At 39.7% G+C, this 18,835-nt stretch overlaps 1 protein-coding gene across 7 annotated transcripts in view; it reads left to right on the top strand.

The window, feature by feature from the left end:
- The window catches only part of Lsamp (limbic system associated membrane protein), a 2,112,174-nt gene that overhangs the window by 1,473,238 nt on the left and 620,101 nt on the right, over positions 1-18,835 (top strand). For 5 of the 7 annotated variants that reach the window (XM_075962675.1, XM_075962648.1, XM_075962642.1 and 2 more), the window contains one exon: positions 13,457-13,535. In XM_075962675.1, the coding sequence (XP_075818790.1) occupies positions 13,457-13,535 (79 nt within the window). Of the gene's footprint in view, positions 1-12,726; positions 13,536-18,835 lie in introns of those variants that run through there. The other 2 variants (XM_075962684.1, XM_075962669.1) reach the window with 2 other exon arrangements.

Consider the following 18,835-nt stretch of genomic DNA (forward strand, 5'->3'; position numbering starts at 1 on the left):
AAAGCTGTTTCCTAATTTTCTGAGAAATTGAATACCGATTTTCAACTGAGCATTACCAGCTTGCACTCCCACCAGCAATGCAGGAGTGTTCCCTTTACCTCACATCCTCTCCAGCATAAATTGTCATCAGTGTTTTTGATTGTGGCCATTCTGACAGGTGTAAGATGGGATCTCAGAGTTGTTTTGATTTGCATTTCTCTGGTAGCTAAGGATGTGGAGCATTTCCTTAAGTGTCTTTCAGCCTTTTTAGATTCCTCTGTTGAGAGTTCTCTGTTTAGGTCTGTGCTCCATTTTTATTGGATTATTTGTTCTTTTGATGACCAATTTCTTGAGTTCGTTGTATATTTTGGAGATCAGTTCTCTGTCTGATGTCGGGTTGGTGAAGATTTATTTCCATTCTACAGACTGCTGTTTTGTGTTTATCATGTCCTTTGCTTTGCAGAAGGCTTTCAGTTTCAGGAGGTCCCATTTATGAATTGTTTCTTTCAGTGTTTGTGCTATTAGAGTTTTCTTACATATAGTTAATTACTTATCCTTAAAAAAAACAATTTAAATTCTTATTTGACATTCAAAATTTACTCAAATATACAATGAATTTTTAAATCATCTGACCTTATTTTAAGAAGATTTGGATAAAGAAAATTAAAAGAGTGTTGGGGTAAGGGGGTGAAAAGAGTCAGCAAGAATATGCTGGGGTCCTTGGATTATTTGAGAGTTTAAGAATATTACATGATGGGACCCAATTCACAGCACCTAAAGTTATATTGAACAAATATCCATGACTAAAGCATCCTTTAGTGAGAAAGGCCTTAGTAAGTTTAAGCATGTTGCAGATTTTAAGTGTATTCCAAAGTGTACATCTTCTCTTTAGAATGAACATCAGAGAATAAAGGTACTTTGCTTATAAATATTAGCCTACATAAGTATCAATGGTGGAAAAAATGATATGGTTTCTCTTTTCACAGTTTTTATCTTTCTTAAGTTTGTGCATTGCGGGAAATGACTGACACAAGCAAATCCATTAATCAACATACTTCCGTCTCACAGAGGTTGCTAGCCAAGTGACCAAACCAATGCTAGGGAGATTTTTTCATTTCAGCCCCTCCCCCCAATATTTACAGCTTCCCAATGTCTATCAAAGATGAACCTAATCTCCAAATTCCCAAGGATGAAGATAAGAAGGATTGTGGAAACACAAAATAGACATATGTTATTTATGCAATATACCTGCTTAATAAACAGCTCATTTTTGCTCTCCCTTTCTATTCATGATCATGCAGCGATCTGTCTTCACTTTGTTGCCATATCATATTCAAATCATTCATAAAACGGTATGATGATCTTCTTTCCTAGTAAGGTTCTTTTTTTAGTATTCATTAAACATTTCCACCTCCTCCCCTCCTCCCATTTCCCTCCCACTCTCCCCACTCCCACTCCCTCTCCAGTCCTAAGAGCAGTCAGCATTCCCTGCCCTGTGGGAAGTCCAAGGTCCTCCCGCTCCACCCAGGCCTAGGAAGGTGAGCATACAGATAGATTAGGATCCCACAAGGCCAGTTCATGCAGTAGAATCAAAATCCAGTGTCATTGTCCTTGGCTTCTCAGTGAGTCCTCATTGTCAGCCACATTCAGAGAGTCTGGTTTTATCACATGCTCCATCAGTCCCAGTCCAGCTGGCCTTGGTGAGTTCCCATTAGATCAGTCCCACCGTCTCCCTGGGTGGATGCACCCCTCACGGTCCTGACTTCCTTGCTCATGTTCTCCCTCCTTCTGCTCCTCATATGAACCAAAAGTTCATATTACAATTTAATCCTATCATGGTGACTCCAGTGGGTAATTCCCACATGTCTTTCAGAGGATCAATTACAGATTGAGCAAGAAATTCTTATCATTTAATGAAATAACCAAGTGTTATTTCTAATGACATCACAGACCAAAACTTTTGTAACTCTAATTTATAGAATGGGAAAATTTATAAAAGTTGTAAGTTATCAGAGTGCCGTTTCTTATTAACAACATGCTGGATTTATCACAAGAAAAAAAATCACCCCCTTTTAATATGTGGATGCTGAGCATTGTGACAGGTATCCATTTTACAACTCTCTCAAATCAGTGGATGAGTAAGAATGTTCTGCTTCCAGAAACAATTGATCACATTCCTCTTCCCCGAGCTGCCCGTATCATCCTTTTCCACTGCCATGTGATGGCTCACTTCCCTCTGGTCCTCTCTGCACTGCTACCATCCAGCTTTTCTCTCTGGCGTACCCTTTCACATACCTTCCCAACTCTCAAAGCTGTCTAGTCCTCACATCTAAGTCAGCTATTTCCTGATCAAAGCTTTCCTCCAACTGAGCTCTTCTAAACAGTGACTATCAGTTCATTCGCATTACTTCCAAACATCACAAAGGATTCTGAAGCCACTCATCAGCCTGATTCTACCCTAGGATCAATACTCTGTCATGATTTCTTGACATAGGAAAAGAGAATGCCATGGGAGAGAGTAAATTATAGGGTTGCTGCTAGAAAATAAAAGTTCAGTAAAAATAGTGACAAATTGTTGTTGGATGTGGGAAATACATGTATTTCCACATGTATTAGAAATCATCTATATATTTTAATTTTCTCTAGTCTCTCTAGTTGTCTATATATGTGTGTTGTATTTAGAATTTATTATTTCTCTCTTCATAATTGATGCTTAGCACCTACGTAAGACACTGTTATAAAACATTTTAGGAGCTGAGACATCTCTCAGCATTTAAGACTGCCTGCTGCTCTTGCTGAAGTCCAGAGTTTAGTTCTCAGCACCCATACCATGCAGATCACAACTGCCTGTACTTCTAGGTCCAGGAGATCCAAAGCCCTCTTATGATTCCACGAGTATTCACACATCTGTATACAGAGACTCACACAGTTACATATAATTCATATAATTTAAAAAAATCTTTGATAAAAAATTTAATATATTCAATGTATTGATTTTATTTTGAAGTATTGATGGCCCTTTGAGGAAATACTATGATTTAGTGAGTTAATATTATACAGACAATTTTCGTGCATAAAATTATGGATCTTAAATTACCTTAGCAATTTTTGAGCAAAGAACAATATTTCGCATCAGGAAAAAGAGTTACAACTGTGATAGTGGCGCACTCGTTACGAACGGCCCACTGTTGGGGAGCACGATGCTGAACAAACAGCCAGAAATCTGCACTAGATTGCCTGTAGAAAATGGATTTAGAGAAAAGGAAAACAGCGCCAGACAGTGATATGGTGAGAGATTCCATGCCGTGTGTTCTGCTCACACTCTCCTGGATAGTCTAACATCTCTGAAACTTGAACTTTGCCTGAAGTTTCAGAGTTCCAAGCTAGATAGATCTCTGTTCTATGTAAAGAGTGACTAAGGCTTGCCTCTCTGTGTTTGACCAACAGATAATCTATTTCTTATGTTTTCATCCTTGCTTTGTTTGCTCACTTGCTGATAGGTTTGTCGTAGGTAGGTTTGGCTGTTAACTTGACACATCTGAAAAGAGGAATCCTTAGTTGAGGAATTACCTTCACCAGATTGGCATGTGTGCTTGTCTGTGGGGGCATTTTCTTGATTGCTAACTGGTGGAGGGCCCAGACCATTATGGACAGTGCTATCCCTGGGCAGGGGGGTAAAAGATTAATGTCCTGACATTATTAAGCAGGAAGCATGGTATAATATAAAGAATGCTGTTTAGGAGGTGAGTTCTATGAATATTAATCTCACTGTTTCTAAAGGACTATATAAACTCTAAATTCTGCATCTTCACTGTAAAATGGTGAGGAGGTAAGCAAGAATACGTTCTATGTTTCAGCTGTAAAATGGTGAGGATAAACAAGATAACTCCCTTGGATCTCTTCTAGCTTCAACATCGTGCACTTTTTTCTAATTACAGATGCTTCCAAATTTTGCTTTAATTTCACATGTGCACTTACTGGTTTGGAGTCTCAGAGTAATTTCCAGACAACTGGGGTGATAATGCTTACACTGTTTATCTTACAGAACTGTAGAAAAGACAATGCATGAAATTATGTGTGTCATCATGCATAGTGAACTGCAAAGCCCTATAACTGTACAAAACAAATTATTATGGGATATTTCTATTTTTTTCTATTATTCTTCTTAAATAAGCACGATGATCACTCAATGTATAACCAGCAGAGGGAGACAAGTTCAGATTATTTTTCTTCTTGAAAGTGAAATCAGTTTATTGCTATTATCAGGACATGTGGTGTTTTTTAAAAGTCAGAATGAAATTTGTTATTGGCAAACAATGATCTTGCTCACATGTTATATAAACATGTTGGAGTCACACCAACACAGAATAGAGGGAAGCAATAAAATATATGGAAGAAAGAATCAGACTTTGCGGGATTAGCTCATCCCATCTTAAAGACAGCCCTTCTTCAAAGAATGTCATATCCCTACTACAACTTGGTCATGTCCATCTGGAAGTGCAGGCTATGTGGGCACCAATTTAGGAGCAAGTCCAGACTTCTAAAAGTAGAATTTCCAAATTCTCTCTAAAAGTAGGCTTTTTAAATTCACCTTTCCCATTTTTTGTTAGCCAAAACGGTAAGCAGTACTGAGACAGAAGACAGAGAAACCCTTTGCCCTTTCTGTTTCTTCTACTCCCTTATCCAATTAGGTGACAATTCTTGTGAAGGCTTCTGCTTCTTTTTCTTCCCCCCATTGTCATCGTGCTGGAGGCTGCTTTTGTCATTTCTTGCTTTTGCTCTTTCAGAGCCTTCATAGCAGGACCTTCCGGACTTTAACTTGTCCCAGTATATCTCCCACTCCAAGGCCAGTTAGTTATCTTCATAAAACACAGATCTGATTATGTCGTTCTCTTGCTCCAAATTTTTAACGATTCCCTACTGCATACAGAATGAAGGTCAAACTCATTAACATGCCTGTCAAGTGCTTCAATGACCCTCGCCTTAAAACAGTTATTTTCCGTTTTAACTTGTTCCAATATCCCCCTCTACACACTTTCCTACAACTTTTCTTCCCAGTTAATGAATGTCTCACCAAAGGCCTGCTTTCCTTAGAACTATTTAGAAACCAAAATGCACACACAATTGATAATGTTTATTTTCCTAATTCTGACTTCAATAACTTCTCACTAGGCTTATGACTAGTTTCTTCATTGTATTTTCCACTACTATGATTGCTGGTATGTTCTCCTGAGTCTTCTAGAATTTAAAGTAGATTGTAACTTAGAGATGAAATGGAAGTCATTCTTCAACGTATTTAGAACTTTTCATTAGCCAGACCTCTAACTTCAGTCCAGTCTTGGATTTCTATTCTTCATTGCAGGCTGGTTCACATGGCTAGTCTCTGCAAAGGGCATGCCTGCGTTCTCCTCTCCTCTTGCATATATTAAAATACCATTATCGCCAAGGCATCTCCTGGTTTATTTCCTTTAAGTTATTACACTTTGATTCTGCTTTTTCATAATTTAGTCTCTGCTCACTGGCCCCTCATTCTCTACTACACAAGTGCTTACCTGGATGTACTGTGTTGATTGTGAATTCTTGGGTTCCTTAAGATGAAGTCTGTGTTTTATTATGCGTAGGTCCTGTTCAGAATCAAGGAGAGCATTGAACATATATACTGGTTAATTTTGGAACTTCTCTGTGGTAGAGAGCATGTTTGGAAGGCCTGCTCTAAAGCCATATATCACATTTGTCTCTCTCAAGGATGGACTTTTAATGCAATTTCTCTGTGAGAACCACACTAAGAAAAATAGTCAGTTTTGTGGCTCAGTGAAGTCTCAGACCTCAGCATAGTAACTGCTACATGGTGGTTTCACATATTTATTAATAATATTTATGAATGTTCTCACATACAGTCACTGACTGATGAGTCTTGTGAGTTCCTTTCCTCTCATCTAAGCAATGCTTCTACATTCATTACTAAAAGCAGAGAGGGCCAGGGCAGTGAATGAGAAGCCAGGGAGGTAAGAAAGATTGTTTGAAGCATGAAGACTTCTGGGACTCTGGATAATATAATGACCCCAGAACTAGACTTTCCCTGCAGCTCAATATTGTCAGTAAGCTCTAGAGAAAACATATTAGTGTTATTTACGTGACTTATAGCCTCAAGATATTTATCTAGGCATTCCATCTAAATTTAACATGTTAACTAGCTCTTGAAAATAAATATAGATATGCCAAAAAAATTAGTAAAGTTTAGCCATTGAATGTCATCTGTCAATCATATTATACATTTATTATTCTTTAACAAAATCTTTTTATTATACAGATAGTCTATCAACATACAAGAACCATAATTAAGGGTATGCAGTATTTACACCTGGCAAACAATAGCTGGAACACTTTTATTTTTCTGTATGGTTAGTACTGATAGCTGTCTACTTGGCTTTCTGTCAGCTCTTTCCATGACAAGTGGTAACTTTTCACAGGTGTGTTCCAGAGTTAAACTGATATAGTGGGGAGAAAGGCTCACCTGATGAAAACAGAGATGACTTAAGGGCAGAATACATACTCTTGGGGAGGGACCTCTCATCCTGAGCCAGTCTAATCAATTTCATCTTCTCGTTATCTCACTGCCACCCCATAGTCTAAGCTAGTTTGTACTGAGTAACTAAGACATCCTTCTATTTTATTCTCCATTTCCATTGCAGTTTTTAGACAATGCATTGTCCGTATGGTATTCTTAACACTCTTTGGAAAATGTCTGTCAAATTAGACAATGCATTGTCCGTATGGTATTCTTAACACTCTTTGGAAAATGTCTGTCAAATTATTTAAGTCCCTTGTTGCAAATTTTACGTTACTAGAATAAATTGTAACTTGCTAATTTTGGAATCATTTTATCATTATGATACCTCCTTAATTTCCAATTCCATCTATTTCTTTTCTACTTCACATTGTAACAGGCATATAAACTGTTCTTTAGGTTTATTGTTACCTTTCATCTGAAGGTACATAATGCACACATTCCTATTTTAGTGCCTTTAATATGCCAATATTTTAAACCTGGGATGATCTTGTTGATATTATCACATCTACTTCCTCATGTTTTAGGACTTATTAACTTTAAGCTAGTTTCTTAATACATGTTTCCCTCACAATATTTGTAGCTCATTTATACTCTACCACATATACTTTTTTTCTACAGTTTTTACTTTGCAAAATAACATAAACCTGTTTAATTTTAATGCCAATTTTGGCATGTAGGATGCAAATTCTATTAGATAAGAGTCTTGGTTTCTCTAATTCACTACCATAAAAATGAACACATATTGAGTGTGAATGAAACAATCATTAGTTTATACTTCATTTTGAAATACAAAACTGCTATCCTGCTTCTGCCCTCCCGTATTCATTGACCTATTTTCTGAGAGGAAGAGGCCAGTTTACTATAATAGCCTCAGAATGGGGGTAGAATTAACTAAATCCTGCTCTATTTTCCTAACATCTTGCTACTCTGAAGGTGCTGTTCCTTCTCATCTTCCCAGATGCTGTGTGTTCTTCCCGTTATGTGAGAGTTCTCTTGATAGAACGAAAGCAATTCAAATACAACATTACTTGCACATTATGACCCCCTTGTACACAGCAGCCATGATGGCAAATCTTAACATCTTAGGTGGAAATGTGGGTCCAAGGCCAGTGTGCACAATTCTTTGATACCAGTGTGCCAGTAACTGCAAGCGAAGGTATGCTTATGAGTAACCAACGGCAGAAGTGAAATGTGGGGATACAAGCAACAGTTGAGCAATTTCTAAGACCTTGTGAAAACTGGGACACATCCAAGCACTGGTGCCTACAAAAATAGAACAAGTGAGCAAAATCTACGTTATTAGAGGCAGAAGACAGATTTGATAACAATGAACCATGGCACACACTGAAAGCAAAAGTTAGACTTATTTTTGTGGTGCACAATTTGAGTTAGGGGTTTTACATCACTGGAGGGCTAGGCGAAGTAGTTGGATATTATTTCGCTGACTTGAGGCTGATTGTTTTTGTTTGTTAGTTTGTATGTCTGTGAAAAGGAGGCACATATGAATAATGTTGAATTTAAAGGTGCCAAACCCCAATGAAAAGTCACAAGATAATGCCATATTCATAAGCATAACTATGGTACCTGAGAATCGCTAACTTATAAATGAAATTATTGGAGAATGTGATAGCAGGGATCCCGAGGAGAGGTTTTAACAACTCTGCATTCTAGTTCATATGGAAATTCTAATTCTACTTATGAAAGAGAGTACAGATGGGGTATTACTATGATTAAGACCTTACAACTGTAGAAATGTAGAATGGTTTATTATTACTGTTATAGACAGGTTTAGCATAAAATGCAAGCAATGTAGCCAAATAATTAGTTGTACATTTTAGGCTGCATTTGGATTTCATGTGAGTCTATTACCTTACAAAGCTAAACAGGAATAACCCTTCATGCTTCTTAGGGTGTTCATATGTGAGCTAGTTTTTGTTTTTCTTGCAGCATTTGTCCCTGGAGAGAGCCAGAATCTTCTAAAGCCTCTTTTAGAAAGGCAGTATGTTATTTTAAAGTAGTAGTTAGGATCATCCTACTTGGGTGATGATGGCTGTTTCCCATGGCTAACAGCCATATTCGCCTCACAAATAATCCAAGTATGTTCATTTTTGCCAAGCTGCTCACAAACATGGACACATTGATTCTGGAAAAATAGCCTGTATATGTTTCCAAAAGTCGTCTATGTGTTTCTCCCTTGACATTTCTAAGGAAAGAAAATGGCAGAGGAGTTAATAGCAAGGTAGTTTGAGGGGAATGAATGTGAGCATGAGATATATTATCCAATTTTACACTCTATTGATATATCAGAAAGTAGGAGATTATAAAAAAGACCAAACCAGGACTCGGTGAGGAAGTGAAGAAGGAATGGTTTGAGAGACTACACTCTACCAGGGGAAGTCAATGGATACATTTCTCTGTTAATGCTGATGTTCACCCTATAGGTGAACTAGGAAAACTTTCCATTCTAATATTGACCACCATAGAACTCTCCTTTGGGGCCATGCATTGGAAGAAAGGAGTTACTGAAGTTCTGTCTGAACGTAATTTCCTTTTCATTATTGACTTACATAATTAGCATCATAGCTGAAATTTTAGTTGAGTCAGGCTGAATTTCTGAACATTGTACATTAGAGATCTTCTAAACTGTGATCTTTCTTTAAAGATTGTAGTTTACCTTATGTGCTAATCGCAAGTCAATTAACTTAAACCAAACTAAGAACCAAACTAAGCTTAATGAAGATCTAAAAAAAAAAAAAACTCTTAAATGCTTTTTAAAATACTTTCTAGGCAAATATGTAGTTCTAATAGTGTCTTCTTAATTAGGTAAACTATTTCTATTGTGATTCGGATTATGATTTTGACTAGTGTAATATATCTTTTTCTTAGTGTGGTTATGGAGACAAATCCCCAATGCGAGCGATTAACTACAAATTCTACATTCCTTCTCTCACTGGTGGGAATTGTTTTTGCATTGAATGTCAGACATTCTGTTTAATCCAAACACTTCCTAGGAGGTTATCTCAGTCTAGTCACTTTAAACTGTTGGTATTAATAGTCATGTGGTAGTATCTTTCACAAATAGTGGACTACCATTGTGTCATTCTTCTCTAGGCCTTCAAACACCGATTTCCTTCTTCAAACAAAAATCCCGTCCACTGTAGAGGCGTTGCATGTACTCTTGAGAAGTCTAATCCTTCTTCCCAGCACATCTAGAAATACACAATGATGGCCATTGGGCCATACCACTTATCGAGCATGGTCAATGAAATTAAGGAAATCTGTTAAGTCTTGGTCCAATGTATCTTTTTTTTTCCTTTTTCTTTTTTCTTCTTCTGAGAAACAGCTTACAGGAAGAGAGTATATACTACATCTGAGTCATTGTGTAAGCAAATGCTTCTTTTCTAAGAGTACAAAGATTCTTGGCAGGGATGGTCTAGTCTGGTAGTAATACATGAGAAGACAGGATACTCTTCTGTAATGTTGATACCGTCTTCTTTAGCATGCTAAGCTTATATTTTCCATAAGTAAAAATTATAGAACTTATGGGTCAACTAACCTCTTTATCTAATGATTTCTTCACTGGTAAAAGGAGCTCAAACTTTGAACAGATAAATCACAAGCCAGAGGTGGTGGCATATTCTTGGCTTCTTAGGCTAGGTAGGGACTGCCTATCACCATTGACAGAGGACATCTTGATTTATGTGACATGAACTCACATTGCAAATAAAAGTAATTAACTTTATAAACCTTAAATTTGGGACATTTCAGATTCCAATACCTTAAAGTATTTTCTTCAAAGACAAAAGGTCTATATTTTCTCACACAATCTGTAAGAATTCATCTACCTTTAAACTGATAAAACGCTGCAGCCGGAAAAAAAAACTTTGAATATTCTGGGGGACAAGACAAATACCAGCACTCTGAGTGCTACCTTAGGGCTGGTTCACTGCTGGCATTTGATAAGGATTTCAAGGCTTTTTCCTTTTATTATTTTTTTTTATTGCAAATGTGTGTAGCTAACAATGTGCCCCGGTTAGTTGTGTCAGCTTCACAGAACCTCAAACATATCTGGAAAGAGGGATTCTAAACTGAGAAAATGCCTCCATAAAAGGGTCCTTTAGGCAAATCTGCAGGGGCATTCTCTGTATTAGTGATTGACTGGTTTAAGAGGTCCCAGGCCACTGTGGGCAGTACTGCCCCTAGGCAGGTATACTCAGGTTGTATAAAAATCAGACAGAACAAGCCATAAGAAGTTCCAGTTCCTGCCTCCAAGTTCCTGCTTTGAGTTTCTTCTCTGGCTCCCTTTGATGATGAACTGTGAGGTGAAGTATAAGCTGAATCCAGACTTCCCTTCCCAAGTTGCTTTTGGCCATGTTTTATCACAGCAATAAAAAACCTGACTAAAACATCGTGAAAATAAGAGGAGTGTGTGTGTGTGTGTGTGTGTGTGTGTGTGTGAGAGAGAGAGAGAGAGAGAGAGAGAGAGAGAGAGAGAGAGAGAGGAGAGAGAGAGAGAGAGAGAGAGAGAGAGAGAGAGAGAAGAGAGAGAGAGAGAGAGAAAGAGAGGAGAGAGAGAGAGAGAGGAGAGAGAGAGAGAGAAGAGAGAGAGAGAGAGGAGAGAGAGAGAGGGGAGAGAGAGAGAGAGAGGAGAAAGAGAGAGAGAGAATTTGTGTATGCATGAGGTATTTATGACCAAAAAAAAATGGTCCAGAATGGGGAGAGAGCAAATGGAACCTCCCGATCTGAGGTCTTCTCTAACAGATGTGGAAGAATCACAGTGATGACTCAGAACTCACCTTTTGTTACAGTTACCTTGATTAGTTTCCTTACTATCTTAAACAGCTGAAATTCAAAGACTTTGCTGGTGCCAAGAAACCAAAAGGAAACCAAGAGAATTCTAGGGTTCTGAGGGTAGTTTTGTTTGTTCAAACCCTGAAAAAGACTAAATATTTTTTTCTTTTCTTATATCTTTTGATAGTTGTCTTGTCTTCTTGTACAAGAACCTGCAAGTATTTGTTGCCTCTTGATTGGAGATATGAGTCTTGTAAAGTCAGCAGTAGGAAACTGACTACAATTTGTTCTGACTACAATATGTGTGTGTGTGTGTGTGTGTGTGTGTGTGTGTGTGTGTGTGTGTGTCTTTGGTTTTTGTACTCTGGGAATGCTTGGATTGTGTGAAGGGAAGGAGAGAGTGAAGGAAGGAAGGGAGGGAGGGAGGGAGGGAGGGAGAGAGAGAGAGAGAGAGAGAGAGAGAGAGAGAGAGAGAGAGAGAGAGAGATTATTCATATAGTCTTTGGCTCACCTAATCTCTTCTTTCATGTTCACATCAGGGCTGAGGGCGATGTCTAGTATTTGAAATCCCCACCCGAGTGACAAAGGTGTTTGGGACCTCACCACTCGGTAGGGTCATTGTGCAGAAGTTGACAAATGATGAGAGTTTGCACCTGTTTAGTGCTGTCTCCAGAGTGCTCTCTGTAGACTTGGATCCCTTGTAAATGACAAACTTTCTGATCTACTTCCTTGTCTAAGAACATTTTGAGAAGTGAGTAGCTTTAGAAACTGGTGCATTAACAGCAATGTACCGTTTGAGCGACAGTGGCACAACCCATCACTCATGTGTCTGCCTGTGGCTTTCCTGGAGAGTGAGGTTTATTTGGGGATCAAGGATCAGCTGCTGAGGCTGGCACTTAGAAAAGACAAGCCAAGTATTCACACCCTAGACCACTCAATACCAGCATTGTCTCCAGTCCATCTTTCATAAGGGGGCTCCATGAGGGGGAGGGGGATGAAGTGGGGAAGAGAAAATAAACCTTTTAAATTCTTCAGGAGAGGAGAAAGGGTGAATACTATGGGAATATGGAAAGCCATTTGCCAGGAGAGTGAAATTAACTTTGGTTTTCAGTCTGTGGGTTTCTTCTCTATTTCTTATCTTGCTGGTCCCTTCCATAGCATGCCTTCCAACCATGTATATGTAGCTCCATTTGTCAAGGTTTGTATTTCCCTCCTGCCACGCTTTCCCCCCTTCTTCCCTATACTCTTTCTCTTGTCTTTTTCTAGCTTGAGTCCAGCTCCTTAGCCCCTGTCTTGAACAGTACCTCTGTGCCCCATCCCCTCTTCTTAAGGAAATCAGCCAGGCCTCAGATGGAGCTGTTGTCCTGACAACCTAAAGGCGCATCAGGCTTTCATTGAGGCTGGCTGCTGTTGAAGGGGGCAGTTGTGCAAAGCGAGGGGCCACGCTGAGGGAAGGGAGGAGGGGGATGACGCGGCGGGGCTGTTGAAAACCAGCAGGGTAGGGGGGAGGTGCTGAGTGGAGAGAGAACACGCCAGGGACTGGAGGGAGAAACAGGAAAGGGAGGAGGGGGAGAGAGCTCCTGGGTTGCTGCTGCTGCTGCTGCTGCTGCGAGAGGCTGTTTCTTTACTCTCCCTGGCAAGCTCTCCTGCTGCCTGGGAAAGTGGGTTACAGAGTGAAGGAGCTCAGCCCAGACGCTGGCAGAGAAGCAGCCAGCCACAGAGAGTCCAAGGAAGCACCCCTGCCGTTGACAGTCGCCTCCTCATCATTAAGCGTTTTATATTTGCACTCTTCCTTCGGAAAATTTGTTCTTCCACTTTCTCCCCCACCCACCCTGCTTGGATTTGATGAGGGCTTTGTTAAGTCTCAAAGGGGAAAGAGACTGAGCGAGGGAAAGAGCGAGGCAAAGTGGAAGGGAGTGCGCGCTGGACCCGCCCGAGCTGCCTTGGCAGTGGCTGCTAGCCCCGCGCGCTAGAGCCCCTCTCCGTGGCCAGCAGCGCGCACACGGGAGTCCACCGCGGACCAACTCGCCGAGGCCACCATGGTCGGGAGAGTTCAGCCTGATCGGAAACAGTTGCCGCTGGTCCTACTGAGACTGCTCTGCCTTCTTCCCACAGGACTGCCCGTTCGCAGCGTGGATTTTAACCGAGGCACGGACAACATCACCGTGAGGCAGGGGGACACAGCCATCCTCAGGTAGGGCTTGCGGGCAACTTTTCTGCTGCTTCTCTGTCAGTGTGTGTGTGTGTGTGTGTGTGTGTGTGTGTGTGTGTGTGTGTGTGATCTTGAACTCCAACAGCCCTGGGGTTTTGCAGGCTTGTGGGATGTATGGATGTGTGTGTGTGTGTTTGTGTGTGTCCCTTGTATTGACTTGAAGACTTAGCTGGGAACAAAATTCAAGGGAATCTGATCCCTGTCAAGAAGGAATGGTGCCGGTGGAATGTTTTTCACTTCTTTGAACGTCGTTTTCTCTAGTCAAGAAAGCTGAACTTCATCTCTGGCATTAGTGGCAATGGGCTGTATTCATGCTGTGGTAATTGCTTGCGCTTTGCTCTTAGAGTTTTGTTGAGGTTCCTTGATTCAGGAACAAGAGTAGTTGAGTTATGGCTCTCAAAGAGTGGTACACAAGGCTGCATTCTCCTTGGTGTGTGTGTGTGTGTGTGTGTGTGTGTGTGTGTGTGTGTGGTGTTGCTCAGCAAGGCTCCCAGTCTGCTCTAGCAGTAGTTCTGATAGAAGACTTTCTGTAAAGATCTCTGAATTGACATCGTCGGCAATAAATCAATCTTACAACTTTGGATGATTACTGAGGCTTTTTGGGAATGTGGATAGAAATCAACACAAGAATGAAGAAAAGAGGAAAAGGGAATCTAGCTTAACGGCAGGCCCTTAAGAATAGAAAACTTAAACACAGAGGTGAAGAAGGCATTAACCTGGCATTACAGATACCACAAATTAACTATTAACTTCAAAGTCTTATTCCTATGCAGGGCTGCCAAGCTCTGCAACATAATTTGAGATGGGAATTTGAAAAAAGCATCCCAAGTCCTTGAGAGTTTGACCCTTCTAAGGTAGAGAGATTTGGATGTTACTTCGTCATTACTCTATTACCTTCAAGCCCACAGTGTCTTTCCTATATTTCTCTTCTCCCTTCCCCCTCCCCAGCTTTACTTGACTCTCTGGCAGATAATAATAGAAAGGGGAGAAAAAAAGAAGAAATTATTTTCCTTGGAGATCTTTTAAAAACTCATTTCCTCCAAATCTAATGAGCCAGTGTTGGTCTGTCTATGTAGGTAATATTGCTGGTTGTGGCCATAAAAAACAGTATGCCATAGGAAATCAACCTCTAATCTGTGTGAAAGGGGCTGATAGTGCATAAAGCCCGGGGCATCAGGGAGCAGTTCCCTGGCAGAGCTGCCGACAGCAGCAAAGTTTTCTGTTCTTTTCCCAGAAATAAATTTGGTTGGCTGTCACAGAATGTCCTGCTCTGGGATCTCTAGCCTTGTTAGAGACGAAAGTGTGTGTGGTGTGGTACGATGTGTGCTACATGTGTGTTGTGTGTACATATGTTGTTCCAGATGGTAAAACGTAAGCACACGATCTTATGTGGGTCTTTCTGTCTTTACGTTCGGAGCTGCGGGTGATTATGAATCTCAAATCCCCCTCCCCAGCCAGAGACTTCCCCTCGTAGCTCTCCAGCTTTGTAAACCTGTACGTGTGATTTATCCACACAGAGTAAGACGATTTATGGAGTAATTTATCTGTTTGCTAAGGGATTTGGACATAATGCAGAAAATATTTTTGCAAACACACAAGCATGCCGTCTCAGCTGCTGGCAATTGTATTCCCTAACATCATTAACCCTTTACTGGCAGCAAAACTGTTGTGTTTATGCATATTTTAGAAGTGATTTATTTTCCAGATTACAGGATTGAAGGTGAGAACTGTGTTTACTCTAAATGTATCTAAACTTTTGATTTAAATGATTGAAAAGTTTCCAATATCTTTGTAAGTCAATACCTGCATTTTAAGGTATAGGTATCTAAGAGTCAGAGACGCATGTACATGTTAATCAGAAGAATAAATGGATTCTGGCACTTTCATGCAATGTTAAGCATAGAAGTCTACACGTAGGAGATGCACTCTCTTTACCTAAATAAATGTATATGCTGTGTATGTGCTTTTGCATGATAATGACTCAAAAGAAATGGAGTTTTGTCTTTTAGTTACCACAGTTTATCAGATATTACAGTGTGGAAATGGAGGTTGTGAGAAAAGGTAACAAATGCAGCACAGGTTATTCCCAGGGAAAGGGAAAACAGACCAACTGCATGCAAATAGGGCACCTATGGGACTCCTTTTGCTTCTTCAGACCTCACCTAACATGCCCTCTTTTTTTTTAATGTTCTTTGATTCAGACAAGGCTTTATTTTTGAGGTTGGTGGAGCTTCTATCAGAAGTCACTATGGAGAGAGTTACCTTTGTTTTCTTAGCTGACCTTCTTCTCAATCTCTTTAACTAAATCCTGACTGCTTTGTGGGTCAGTGTCCTGGTGAAGAATAGGCTGTAACTTTCTGTTTGCAAGTCTAGCCTGGGAAAGGCATGCTTCCACTCTCTTTGTGACATTTTGCTGGGAGTGTGAGCCTCCAGGGGACGAGAGGAAGGAGAACTGGGTTCATTGGCAGTCACAGTAGATTGGCACAGTGTTTGGCACTGAGAAAGTGAAATGGCAAGACGAGAAACATCCTCTGTTAGTGAGTGTGTGGCCCTGAATAATCTGAAATGGCAGTAGGAGACAAAGGAGGCTTGTAGTTCTGATGTCCATCATCAGAGCTTGACTGGTGTGCCTCCGAAACTCTCACCTTCTTGTTTGCTTAAAATAAGAATTTCTGTAGGAATCTAGGAACTGACAATTATTTTCGGACAATGTAACCTTTGGTACAACTGTGCATGGTGTTAAAGAAGTAGTAAGCTTGCAATCCTAGTCTATAATTTCTATCTCTTTGAAAACAGTAGAATTATGAGCAAACTTGAAGGATATAAAAAGCCTGACATACGCACACCTAACCTGGTTGTTTCTTGGAGGAGAATTCAGATATTCATTAAAACTTTTACGAGTACCTGATGAGAAACACAACATCACTTCCTTTCCAAAGTCAAGCAACCAAAGTGTAGTCCACAGATCTGTAGTGCAGCAACAATGCAGTGCCTGGAGTTCCCATCTAGATAGAGTGGATCTGAAGGGCTTTTAGACTGCGTGGCAGAGGAAAGCATGTGACATACACGTATTTTGGGAATTTTACTCATGATGCAGACTCAAGTGTTTTTTGTTTATTGGTTTTTTTTTTGTTTTTTTTGTTTGTTTTTAGTCAACAAAACCCAACTCTTCCATTGCTACCAGTTTAAAGATGGGGTTTCATCAGTTGTTAGAAGATTTTCTAGCTCTTGTCTTTCTTACCTTTTACCCTGAGCACAAACATCTACTGTTGTTTAAGCTTGATGGATTGGAACACATGTACATCTCTTGATAAATCACAGACAATTGGAAATAGGTTGAACTCCACAAAAGCTTTCAAATTGTGAAATTTTAGTGACATCATTAAAAATCTTATGACAGCATATGGCTGGAAAGGTATTGATAGGGTGCTAGATCTCCAACAACGACAGAGGTTGCAGAAAACATTCCTATTATTGTGCAGCTGCTCATGAAGTTTCTTTGTTCATATTCACTTGCAAACACATATGAAGATAAAATATAATCATGTATATGGTAAAATGTAGGGTCTACACAGCAATTGATTGTAATTAATCTAAAATTTAGATATTGAACTGGTAATTATAAATCCATTCTTTAGTAGGGAGCAGCGGGCTGCGTTCCCGGCTCCAGGCTAGCTTATGCCCCGAAATAATTACATGGAAACTGTATTCTTTTAAACACTTCCTGGTCCATTAGCTCTAGCCTCTTACTGGCTAACTCTAACATCTTGATTAACCCATATTTAGTAATCTGTGTAGCACCACGACTTGGTGGCTTACCAGGAAGGATTTTAACCTGTTTCCATCATGGAGAGGAAAGCTATAATGTGTGTCTCACTGCCTTCTTCCTCCCATCATTCTGTTCAGTCTACTACGCCTACCTAATTTTTTGTCCTATTAAAGGGCCAAGGCAGTTTCTTTATTAACCAATGAAATCAACACAAAACAGAAGATTCCCCCAAATCACCATTCCTCTTTGTTGTTTGAGGGATATTACACTATTTTATGATGATAATATTTTCCCCATTTAAGTGAAAACATATCTAATAAGAATATGAGATTTTGAAGGAAACTAAATGGCAACATGGATGGTCCTTGGTTCTTGTTTTCCTCAATTTTAGGTGTTTATTTCCCTGTTTATTTTTGTGCTAAGAGGAGGAAAAAAAAAACACCAAAAAAGAATGGGATTATTTGACAATAAGATGTAATAAACCTTGCTCAAACTGAAGTGAAAACATGACTCTTCTTCCATAAGGCATCTGGAACGCCTACATTCACTAAGGAAGTGTCAACACTCAAACAAACTCCTGGCACAATACGTGATTTTTTTTTACTACTTATAATTCTCTATTTGAAAACAAACTTTGTGGGTCTACAGTGAGAGTCTGTGACAATTATGAGCTTTCCTTTCTCGTAGCTAAGTCACTTAAGGTAATCAAAATTTATTGGCTATCACTAATACTTTAAGGATCATCCATTGCCCATAAAACCCATCATTAAATATATGTTGTAAAGAATGGAGTTCAACATGCTGTATTTCATTTAGTTTATGGCATTTTATATACATTTTACTAAAGAATGGTTATGCACCTGTGAATTACACTGTTTGTTGTCATTTATGGCCCAAGGAACAGAACAGGCAAAGCTCATGAGACAACTGCAAACTGTGAATTTCTGTGCTTCTGTGAGTGTCGGGCACATAAGTATATATAAACACACATGCACTGTAAAGTGAAAGCGATTTTTCTGGTTTATGTAATTTTAACTTCAAATGAAATGCACAACTGTGGTGATTCATGGCCTGAGTCAATTGGTAAGGGTTCAGCATTTGTGTTTCTCAAAGCTGATCCTGCATAACAGCAAACTCAGGCCAAAAAGGATTAGAGCACTTTGTTGTGGTCCCTGCTAGCTTCAAGTACAAACAGCTGTGACTCACCTGATAGGAAGGAAGTTGTCTGAATGTGCTGGTCCCCTCCTTGTCATCACCTGAGCCATAGAGATACCATTCCTCCAAGCTATTGCTTGTGGGTTTCAGTGGATGGCCCTGTTTTCTGCGTGTGTTGCCTGTGAGTTCCCAAGACTCATAAGATCTAGGTTCTAAATTTGGATCTCTCCTTGTAGGCTATGACTTTGAGCAAAATCCCTGAATTATTTTGAGCTGCAATTTCAGTTTGAAAATGCTGAAGCTGTCTATTTTAGTTACTGTCCAGGGTTAAGAAGCTCATGATAGGTAAAGAAGGAAC

Source organism: Microtus pennsylvanicus, chromosome 1 (assembly GCF_037038515.1).
Source record: "Microtus pennsylvanicus isolate mMicPen1 chromosome 1, mMicPen1.hap1, whole genome shotgun sequence".
Lineage (NCBI taxonomy): Eukaryota > Metazoa > Chordata > Mammalia > Rodentia > Cricetidae > Microtus > Microtus pennsylvanicus.